Source organism: Saccostrea echinata, unplaced genomic scaffold (genome assembly GCF_033153115.1).
Source record: "Saccostrea echinata isolate AGI-Se365-2 ecotype Australia unplaced genomic scaffold, CSIRO_AGI_Sech_v1 ptg000040l, whole genome shotgun sequence".
Classification (NCBI taxonomy): Eukaryota; Metazoa; Mollusca; class Bivalvia; order Ostreida; family Ostreidae; genus Saccostrea; species Saccostrea echinata.
In genome coordinates this window covers 1,265,622-1,277,804 of record NW_026889789.1, presented here as the reverse complement: position 1 = coordinate 1,277,804, position 12,183 = coordinate 1,265,622, and the positions used below count along the sequence as shown (strand labels likewise).

Here is a 12,183-nt window from a genome sequence, read left to right as displayed (position 1 = left end):
GAATGCTGTTCTGTCCTCGCTGCCAAAGTCACCATGAAGGCGGCAACATCTATAGCACGTAAAGAAAATGTGCCTGGGACTTGGATTTCATCCTTCATCGACTTACTAATTTCTACTGCAACCAGGAAGCGTTTGCCAGTGGGTCTGATGTTTTCAAAAGATAAGTAGAATCCGTTTTCAAGGGCAGTACAAATCTGAGGTAACACCGCCCAATTTGTTTTCTCAGAGCTATTGTGACCTTTCTTGTACTGGTTTATTGCTTTCAGAAAAATCACTGGATGCACTTTTTTCCATTAAAATAAGTTCTCTGTTTTGCAATTTCCCCAAGATCAAATTTTCTTCAAACGATTCTTCTTCGTCTGATTGTTGATTTTCTTGAATGAACATATCCAAGTTTGACATTTTTCCAAGGTTTCTGATTAGAGCTGTCATCGGCATATGTCTACTCAGGGCCAACCAAACTTGTTTTTCATTTAAGAAAAAACTAGGGATGTTTTCTCTGACTAACCTGTGCTTAAGGATTAGGTCTATAATCACCTTTTTATCATTTGTTTTCTTTGCACTCTCAATTCCATCTAGCAATTCAGCAACTGCTTTCAGAAGAGTTTCATTATTTTTTTCCTGTTTCTTAAGTTTGTCAACTAGCGAGGTAGAATCGGCATATCGCTTCCCCTTCCTTGCAATTATTATCAAATACTTCAAGGCAGAATTGCCTTCTTCCACTTTGAGATGAGCGAGACGGATTGCTTGCCTGTGTCTCCAACCATATCTTTTTGTATATTTTGTGAGGTGTAACGCCAAAAGCTTCAGATTTCGTTCTGATGATCCATATCTCCGGTACCAATCACATACTGCTTTACGAAGACCCCGTCCCCATCCTTTTCTTGATGTCAAATCAAGGCTTATTTTTTGGCAGTAGTCAAGGTATCTGAAAAGATGGGTTGGTGTTCTGCAAACCTTCTGTACAGCTGCAAAGGCTGCATGCTTTGTAACTTCATCAGAGGACCGACAGCAGAGCGCCAAAGTAAATAAAGTAGGATCCTGCTTGAATGAACGACAATTTGTAGAGAAATCCGTTAGAAAATCCACCACCTTTTTACCATATCCATCGCCTACCAATCTTTAAATTTAAAAAAATGAAAATCAGTTATCAATTGTAAAATTAAAATACATATTAATCAACACTTCAAAATTATCAATGAAAAGAGAAAATAATTTTCCATAATGAAAATAAATCTTACTAGTATATTTATTTATCTGACCTGAGCTACATATATTCTTAAGTTATATTACATGATTAAAGTTTGGCCATCGTCGACCTAAATGTACGTCTGACTAGCTTTTTAGCTTGATTTTCCAATCACGTTTACACAAATTAAATTTGAAAACCTTTCTGATAAAATATCCTCTGTTTATCCTCGAGGGTTCATCATTAACTTTTTTTCCCTTCTTGTCCATTTGGACAGGTTGCCATTCAAAATATATATTTCCAAACATATTTTATACTTGCCCTGCAATTTTGTAATTTCCAAAAAATAATGACAAAAGACTGTAGTTATTCATTGAGCATCTTTCTGTGATTTTCTTGAAACATCAATGTAATTACAGTTTTCAAGACATTTTTAAAAAAAATGAACTTGCTTTCGTAGAAAATACAATAAAATCGTTCATTAATAACAGACAATGTATCCATTTTAACACAAACTTGTTGTCCTTGTTATCAGAAATATGCCAACAAAACAGATTTAAACTGTTAATATTAAAACATTTTTTCGCTTATTTCACCAGAAAGTAAAAAGCAATTTGAGTTGAAGGATTAGACAAAACAATGTCCCATATCTCTCATGATAATAAAAAAAATAATTTGAAGATACATGCATACATAGCAGAACAAATTTTATTTGACAAAAAAATATACGAGTATTCAATCTGAGAAAAAAAAAAAACTCCAACGTCCATGTGCCTCAAGATAGAAAACAAATTTGATTGTTGTTCGAAATATAACTTTATTCGAAAAAAAATGGATTAAGATAAATTTACATGTAAAAAAGAAACCAACAGAATGTATTCCAAGAAAAGAGATGTAACTGAATATATCTACTTTCTGATGCTAATGAAAAGGTTTTTCAACAGAATATGCGTAAAATAAGCTTAAAAAAAACAACTTAAAAAATGGATAATTTTAATGCAGACTCTCTTTACAATTCATATAAATAACTTCAAAAGAGGTCATTATAGTCACTTTAATTATTTCTAGGCTCCTAAGCATTTTCTATGTCTAGACATGGACTTGACAGATTGCATTGAGGACTAATTTTTATTGAATTTCTGCTGAAAACTTACTGTAATATAAACCTGGCATCATCTAGTTTTAATTCTCTTCGACGTCCGGTTTGATAGCCATTGCAAGATGCCCCAAGACACAAAAAGCGGTGGAGTTGTGTTTCTTGGGTTGTTTTGAAGACGAAGCCTCCAGCTGGATTCATATGCTGATGTTCTGAGATACAGATTTCTTGACCGTGACAATCCATTGCTTCAGCTTGAAGACCAAGAAATTCTTCATCACGGGTATCCATTTCCTCATGATCAACCTGCAATGCCATTTTACATATATTTTATGTGGAATTCCCGTCGATCGTACTTTCGGTTTGTTAATTTAAAAAAGAAATAAATGTGAAAAATAACTCAACAAAATCCGGAAAAGGAAAGGAAAACACTAGATATTGTAAAATTAAAAAAAAAAAACTACTTTATTCATAAATAAAAATTACCGGTATCTTCATGAATGTACAAGATTCTGATTCAATATATTTATGCACTTCTTACCTTAAATTTACCTGGAGTTATAGTGAAAAGGGAAACTTATATAGATTATTGTCAACAATTGTAAATTCACATTATCTGCGCAGGTAGGTTAAGGCTTCCCGTAGAAAATGACAGTGCACTCTCTGCCTTCACATCTCTGAACTACCAAAATATGACGTCATAATGGAAAATGACGTCAGTTCACTGCAAACTTGAGGTGTTATGACGGGGAGAGTGTCATGAACTTTACACTTTATTTCAAACTGCATGTAAAATGCTAGATAGCTATTGCAAAATTCACGGGTCGTTAAAAGTTTTTTGAGTCTTATAAGTCCGAATATTTTAAAAATACACAGTTTACCTACCCTTGATTGAAATTCATCATGTTCAAAATGCTTATGAAAAATATACTTTTGAAATGTACTCTGTTTTATACCCGTGGTTGGAGGTAGAATTTATTTTGTGTGTATAAAAGAGTCTGGCGCAGATGATTAATGAGGATTAATCTGAGAATTTTTGTGGAAATCTGTAAGAAGAGGTTGTTCTCTAACTGAATCTTGCTTGGGAAAAATGTGTGTTGGCTTTGTTTTAATACAGATTACGATATTGTGTGGAAAATACCCTCAAATTTGTAGGTTAGGAAATATTTTGTACCCAAGTAATACTATGATTTTTCCCAAGCACATTTCGGATACACAAGGATACGATGAGTTTATTTATATAACAAAATGTTAATAATTATTGTGTTAATCAGCTGCGCCGAAGCGATTTATATGAAACACTTCAAAAAATTATAAATGACCGTCATGTGATCAACAAAGTCATGTGATATCATAACAAATATGCTAATATATAGCCGAGGAAACCCTTTATATAAATTTGAAGTACTAAAGTTCAATACTTGTAAATTAAAACCAAAACCGACCTTGCAATGACATATTATGTTTTGAGCGCATTTTAAAGCTTCGGGAAGCCTTAACATAGCTGCGTGCAGCTTATGCAATTACGATTTTCTTTCAAGCTCTAAATTTTTCCCATGACCTGTTTAGCTATGTAATGCTGTAATTCTTGAAAGATTTGTGAAGTAAATATGATGTATATTGAATACGTAAATCTGATCCGTTTAAAGATAGGATGCCATCGGGAGGTTTTCTATGCAAAAGGAATACTAAATATATTATGTTTTTCTTCGGGAAATGGGACATTTACTAAGGGGTTTTTACTCTTTGGCCTCAGTATCGAATATTTACTTCAAATCAAAACACTTCTAAAACTTTAGTAATACCATTTTATAGCATGTAGAGATGTGTCAAATGCCTAACAATGCATTGACGGAAAAGGAAAATCAATCTACTTCCCATTCAATGAAAATTGGACCTAAAAATAATATGATGGCATAAATTGTGTTCTGAGATACGATTCATGAGACGTCAATATTCATCATAAATATGTTTTGATAAGCATATTTACTTTTCTTTGTTTCTGTTCCAAGGGAATTCCAATATGCGAATCATAGGTGGTTTTGTTAGTATTTTAAAATTAATATATTTATTCCATCACGAATAAATATTTTTACTAAAATTTATATGATGCTAAAGCTGTAACAGAATATATCATTCAAGATATATGTTTATCGGGCTTCAAAAAATGTTGTGCAGATTACGAGTGGAATACAGAAAGTCAGCAGTGCTAAAGTAAATCCATTAAGGACAGATGATACAAACAAACTTTTATCAAAAAAATTAAAAATAACAACTTGAGTAATATTTCACATTAATGGAATTTGAAGTGACAAAAATTCGTGTAGATTAATAAGGATGGTTACAGAAAGGTAGAATTTTGAATGTTATAGAAGGTTTACAATTTCGTATTATTTTAGAATTTTATTACTTGCATCGTTTTCAACAAAAATAAAGCCCAAAATATATAACAATCCAGGCATCATTTTTTTTGTTTGTATCATTTGTCCTTAAATATTATGGACTCTTATAAATATTTTAAAGATATCTATCTATAGTTACACATGTGTATAATCTGATATTTCAAACTGTTGAAAGTCAATGTAACGTTTGATGCATCAAACCAATGTTTTAATTTTATACATATGTATATTAATTTTATTTGAATAGATGAGCTAATACATCATTCTTCAGTAGAAATATGCCGTAAAATAAAAACATATATTTTACATCACCCTCAACCACGGAAATAACTCCTAATACTTAATCTTATGTTACCAATGTCAATAAGTTCCTAGTACATTAGAAATGATCATCTAAAAATATAAAAGTAGTAACATTTCTCCAGCCAAGGAGCAAGTATATTATATTAGATTGTATCTTTCTTGATCTTGCTATGACCATTTCTTTCAGCCTTCTTGGGTTTGCAGAATCGCTTGGCATTCTTTTTTGCTGCAAATGAAATAAGAATATACATACCTTTTTTTTTTTATCTTTGCAAAAATATTTACAGGATGTTTAACCGTGTACAGTGGCGAAAACTGTAGTCAATCCTGTCCTTATCCTTTTTATTGAGAAGAGTGTCAAGGAATATGTGATTGTGCTGAATACTTCTGCAATGTTTCAAGCGATTATTTGGTACACACTTCTAGTAAGTGTCTTTTGTGTGTGTGTGTGTGTGGGGGGGGGGGGGGGGAGGGGTCTTCAATTAGAAACAGGGTGAAAATATACCTTTCATTTAAAATAAATGGTCACTGAAATAGAAGGTTCAGGAACAATTCAATGATCGTCAAGTCATCTCAGTGTCAATGAATGACATGACAGGGAATTTTTGATAGTCTATCAGCACGTTTTATTTTATTCTAAAAAATAAAATAAACAAACTTTTGTTTCACGAAATATTTTCCCCCCTTTTACGTGATTTCTATTAGAATGATAAGGAGACTGCGGGCATTGGAAAGAAAAAAAAAACGTTTTGGGAAAAAAAAAATTACATGCAAACTGAAGAAGGAACTGAAGTTCTCGTGAGTTATTTCACTATGACGGCTTCATTTATAGGTCAAAAATTTACTCGTATAAACGTGCATGTATCAAAACTTACCTTAATCTTATTACATTTTTAGATATATTTTATTTCTTAGATGTGTAATAAATTAAGTACATAACGTGCATATTGTGTGTCAGTAGTTCGGATTTTAGAGGCAGTCTGATTATTACAAGTCTCATTTCACGTAAATCTTTTTGAAAGACAGAAAGAATACAAGTCTTATTGAAAGCCTATCAACCGAATTGAAAAACCATACAAAAATGGCAATGGTCTCCAATTACACACCAGGAGGATCTATTGATACAGAAATCAATTATTTAAAAAGATATATCTGGATAGAATTGTTTTAGAAATGCTGTAGTCATAGCTATAATAATAGGCTTTATTGAGAAGTGGAGTAACATTTTTTTTTTAATATATATCTGTTAAACATGACATTAAGCAATGATAAAAGCAGTTAAATTCTTATCTTATACATGTAACAATAGAAAAAAAATCCATTACAAATGAATTGAAATGTTTTTGAAATAAAAATAATACACACTCAATACTTAAAGAAGCATGATCCATTCCAATGATATGATTCAAAAACTTCTTAAAATAATTATTAATATCTATTTTTTCATTAACTACACTATGAACATGTACATTGAATCTGCATAGATATGTATAGGGTAACATTTCTAATTTTTAAATCGAAATATATGTTAGAAATGGACATAAATATGGGCGACATTTGCTTCACAAAGTGATAAAACTCAAGGACGAATGAAATGTTTTTGTTCAACTACTTATTTGAATACGCCTCACTTGTATGTAATAAAAATGCAGAAAAAACTCAAACAACCTACATGTATTAACTATGAAAACTACAAATAATCGTATATATTGCATGGTAGTTAGCATAACGAAAAGTGTGGATCAACCTATGATACATGTGCAGCTGTATCCTCCGTTCAACCTTCATGATTCATCTTCATGTACATGTAAATTCCCCTTCTGTGATACGTCAATACGATGATCGTCTGCTCAACATCTGTCTTGCAATTAAATTTTAGCACTTAAATACATGTACCTGAAAATAGATTGACACATCGTAATGAATGTTAGATTATTTTCCCTAGTTGTTAGAAGCAAACAGATTTTAGCGCTACTCACAGGTAAGTATATTATTCTTATTCTAAACTATCAGTTCAGCATAATGACAGTTTGAGTTTCATCTCAGCAAAGTTCTAATTACAATATATAAGGAATATTGCGTGACCAGTGTATATAACGTTACCAATCAAGCAAAAATGGATGGGAAGAATTGTTAACATGTGATAATACTAAGAACAGTTGATATAACTAGTTAGTAGACCTCGTCCTTTAGTATCAAAAAATGTCACGAGTTTCTTAATTTACAAAATCAATACGTCTGTTTAATCAATCGTTTCCTGACTTTTGATTACAAGCACAAGTTAGTGTTTTGTTCCGTCGGTTGTATTTTGTTGCATATAGTGTAAAGAGTATAAAAATCCTAAAGTCAAGTGCCACAGACACTCTGATTAAGATTCGGTATTTTGTTTTTATACCATTTTTTAACAGACAAATAAGACACTGTGGTGCACCAAATCAGGAGTGGACTCAAGATCAAGAGGTTAACCAGATTAGTCATGCACTAGTCTTCTTAGACGCCCTCTAAACATATTACTAATAATACAAATATGCAGTTTTTGATATATATATATATATATATATATATATATATATATATATATATATATATATATATATATATATATATATATATATATATATATATATATATATATATATATATATATATATATATATATATATATATATATATATTGTCATATGGTGCTGAATATAGGGTTTTCACATAACAAATGTTATTTTAAAAAAATACAAACTTTTGGAAGGAATTGAGATATATATATTGTCATATGGTGCTGAATATAGGGTTTTCACAAGACAAATGTTATTTTAAAAAAATACAAACTTTTGGAAGAAGGTCATATATGTGAAATCATGTACCCCCAAATAACATGTTAATTGACAGGTTCCAGTGAATGTTCTACCAAGCCTTTTTTAATCAGATGTGGATACTTAAAACTCCAAGGAACCTATAGAAAACCTGAAATCACAGAATTTTACCAAAATCAATAACATTAGAACGTACGACTTTTCAACACTTTATACAACAATTCCCTACGAGAGATTGAAGTCCAGGCTTTTTGAAATCATAGACAGCGCTTTTTCAATAAAAATAAAACTCGTAAATATACTTACCTTGTCATTGGTCATTTGCAAAATTATTTTGCTAAAAAAACATTCTGATTGTACACACAAGTACTTTGAAGTTGATATTAAAAAGATGCTTGAGTTTCTGATTGACAATATCTATGTAGTTTTTGGAGATCAGGTCTTCAAACAATCTGTTGGAATTTTTAGGGGTACCAATTGCGCCCCGTTATTAGCAGACCTATTTTTGTATTCATATGAAGCAGAATTTATTCAAAAACTTCTACATGAGAAGAAGAAAACACTCGCTATGGCCTTCAACTCGACATTTCGATATACATGTATCGACGACGTATTATCAATTAACAATAGTTACTTCCATTTATATGTCGACTCGATGTATATCCCAGTGAGCTTGCAATAGAGGATACCACAGAGTCTGACATAACTGTTTCATTTTTGGATATTTTACTAGAAAAAACGTTAATGGTAACCTACTATCAAAACTTTATGTAGACGTTATGATTTCGTCTTTCCTTACTTATGTAGCAATATACCTTTATCACCTGCATATGGGGTTTATGTCTCTCAGTTGATTCGGAACGCAATACCATCGTCTACCTACGAACAATTTTTAAAACGGGGCAAGTTACTGACAAACAATTTGATGAAACAGGAAGATCAACAGTCTCGTTTAAAGTAATAATTTTGCAAGTTTTATGGTCGATACAATGACCTTGTCAGCGAATACAATTAATCATTGAGTCAAATGCTGACTGACGTTTTTCATACTAATTGTTAGGCCATTATTTACACACTGAATTGTCCACTGATTTTCCCATTCTTCCCGATCATGACAAAGAGCACACGGCGGGTGTGACCTGTCGACAGGGGATGCTTATTCCTCCATGGCACCTGATCCTACCTCTAATGTTTTTGGAGGTCCGTGTTTGCTCTGCTCCTGAATTGTATTGTTTTTATGGACTTTAAGATTGATTACTGTTCGTTATCTTCATATTTCACATGAGAGGAAAACAAATTGCTGAGGCCTTCAACTTGACATTTCAATATATCCACGACGCATTATCAATTAACAATAGTTACTTCCATTCTTATGTCGACTCGATGTATCCCTGTGAACTTGAAATGAAAGATGCCTTAGTCTGACACATCTGTTCCATATTTGGATATTTTACTAGAAAAAGACCCTAATGGTAACCTAACAACAAAGCTTTATGATAAACGTGATGACTTCAACTTTTGTATCGTCAACTTCCCTTACTTATGTAGCAATATACCCTTATCAACTGCATATGGGGTTTATATCTCTAAGTTGATTCGAAACGCAAGAGCATGCTCTAAGTACGAACATTTTTTTTTTCAAAGCTACTGACAAACAAGTTGATGAAACAAGGATATCAACAGTCTCGTTTGAAGTCAACATTTCGCAAGTTCTATGGTCGATACAATGACCCTGTCGTCAAATACATTCTTTCATTAAGTCGAATATTGACTGACGATTTTCTCATTCTACATGTAATTGTTACGCCATTATTTACACACTGAATTGTCTACAGATTTTTCCGTTTCCCCGATCATGAGCACACGGCGGGTGTGACCGGGGGATGCTTATTGCTCCATGGCACCTGTTTCCACCTCTGATATTTTTAGAGGTCCATGTTTGCGCTTCTCCCAATCTGTATTGTTTCAATGGACTTTTGAGCTTGATTACTATTTGTTAGCACCATATTTCACCTTAATATTCTATTTACAGTGTAAAAAAAAAATCTTTGAATGTTGATAAATTATGTTTTCACGTATTTATTTCATCTGATTAAAAGGCAGTTAATTGAGATTTTGTGTCATCAGGATGCAGATTTGTTTTATGTAGCGATAATGAGTTGTTATCACCAAGCGTCTTCTTGATAAGATGTAGCGGTTTTGAGCACCCGAAATTTAGATGAAACGTAGCAGTAATGAATTGGAATTTTTTTTTTTTTTTTTTTTTTTTTTTTTTTTTTTTTTTTTTGCAATGTAGCGGTAATGTGGAAATCCCGAGATTATTGGGGGTAATTGGCCAGTTTGTGATTTGTTAATTGCTGTTTAACCCTTTCTCTACCGGCGCATTTTACGTGATTTTGGAGACCTTTTGAAATAACATTATCAAATTATTTCTAACCTTTTTATCCAAGGAGAAAGCTAGGCATAATGCATACCATTTTGTAGGGAATTTCATAGAGATGATATTTCATGACTATTTAGATACCCAACGACTGACCTTATTAATAGAAATGGAAGTCAAAGGTCAAATAAGTGCAAAATCTTATCGAATTTTTCGATACATTTTAATTTTCAAGCTAAAAATTTACAATGATGCATGTTGAAATAGGAAATTTGGAATATACTCACAAAAGAGCACTATACTGTACTACATGAATCACATAAACTTTTTTTTTTTTAATTCTGCATATAATGACTTTAAACAGGTCCTATACATCTCCTGAAAGATGTGGCTAATAAAGGTGTGGCAAAAATGACAAAAAGGTGTGGCTGAACAGTGATATAAAAATTACATAACAGTAACTACAACATGTATAGTATCTTTCTGTTAAACAAAAACAAATTCATTTTCCTGATGCCATTAAAATGAACCTTTATTTTCGTGGATTTTTCCCCCGACTTTAAATTTATCAAGAAAAAATAAACTAATTGATTTCATTACAAGATTTTTCTGGTAACAGTGCTTAAGGGGTACAATAAAGACTTGACGTCATCTTGGAGGGAAAACATAATAATAGATGGCATTGGCAATATTTAACGCAAAACTGTTTAGTCAATAAGTAGAAAATGTGATGTTTTTATCCAAATATACAAATCCAGAAATATTGCAAGTTGAATTCTAAATCAGACTGATTTAATCTTCCACAAAATGTTGAAGACCAGAGCACTTTTACTTTGTGGACACAATTCTTTCATTAACTGTCATTTCTCTGAAAGACTAGAGGAACTTCTTTGACTTGTCCAAGACATGATCATTTTCTGTCAAGTACATGTAATCAGTTTCTACCCTGTAAAAGATTTAATATTTTGAAACAGATTATGTGAATTTACATATATAAAATTAAGAATGCTACAATTAATACATTGATATAATTTTCCTTTTAAAATTAAAAGTATATTTATTATGTGATTCATGTAGTTAAATGATTTGGTTAAGTCAATGTATCAGGACTGAAAAATAATCAAGTCAGTAGTAAACCATCATTATTGAATTATTGAACTAAAAGAAATAGCATACCTGGCTGTCAGGGTTGTTAAGAAAAAGGACACATTAATGGACTGAAAACTGTTGCTTCAGGGCAAAATTCCAGGGGCAAGGCTGTTCGTGTACATGGAAGTGTTGATAAATAGCCATCCAGTGAATATAGTTTGACCACCCATGTACATGACTGAAAAATTGAGAAAATGGAATATCTAACCACATACTTCACGAGATTGAAAATACCACAGCAGTCTATAAAAGACAGCTTGTTCCATATCTGAGCATAAATTCGAATAAATATTGTGTGTTTAACTAGTGTACTTGTTTATATGTAGAAACATGCATCATAAATGTCATGTGTATGATACACTTTTTTCAAAATATAAATCAAATTCCTATGAACTTGTGTGAATGCAATTATGAATATCAAGAGAATGCAATTAAAATTTCACTTTATTTAGAATTTTTATAGATATAGAAATTTTCACCAAAACAAAAATTTACCTGTTCATTGGACATAATAAGCACCTGTGTCCCCACATAATGGTCCTTCTAGTGCATTGTAGGGTTAGCAAGTGGGTCTTCACAGATGAAAGTACTGAAACCTTTGGGACCATGCAGCACCCTAAAAAATTCAATGTGATAGTGTTACATGTACACAACAACAGCTCTCCATAATTATGCCAACTTGATTTTATTTTGAAAGGTACTTAAGGGTGGTCGTCAAAAGCAAACACTTCAAAAGCAACACAAAATTGGCTGAACTAGTTTCAATCTAAAATATGAGATACAAACACTGAAATAAGGTAACCCCTATACATGAAGATCTAGTACGTGTGTAAATTTTGTTTTCATTTGAGCGC

General features: G+C 31.9%; 1 protein-coding gene across 1 annotated transcript; it reads right to left on the bottom strand.

Moving 5' to 3' along the window:
- Window positions 1-228: 228 nt before the first annotated feature.
- On the bottom strand, window positions 229-2,604 carry LOC133200443 (RNA-binding protein RO60-like). Its single transcript, XM_061336240.1, has 2 exons — window positions 2,344-2,604; window positions 229-1,120 (listed from the first exon to the last, which is right to left on the bottom strand). The coding sequence occupies exons 1-2, from the start codon at window positions 2,601-2,603 to the stop codon at window positions 229-231; spliced, it is 1,152 nt and encodes a 383-aa protein (XP_061192224.1). The 5' UTR covers window position 2,604.
- Between the last annotated feature and the right edge of the window lie 9,579 nt (window positions 2,605-12,183).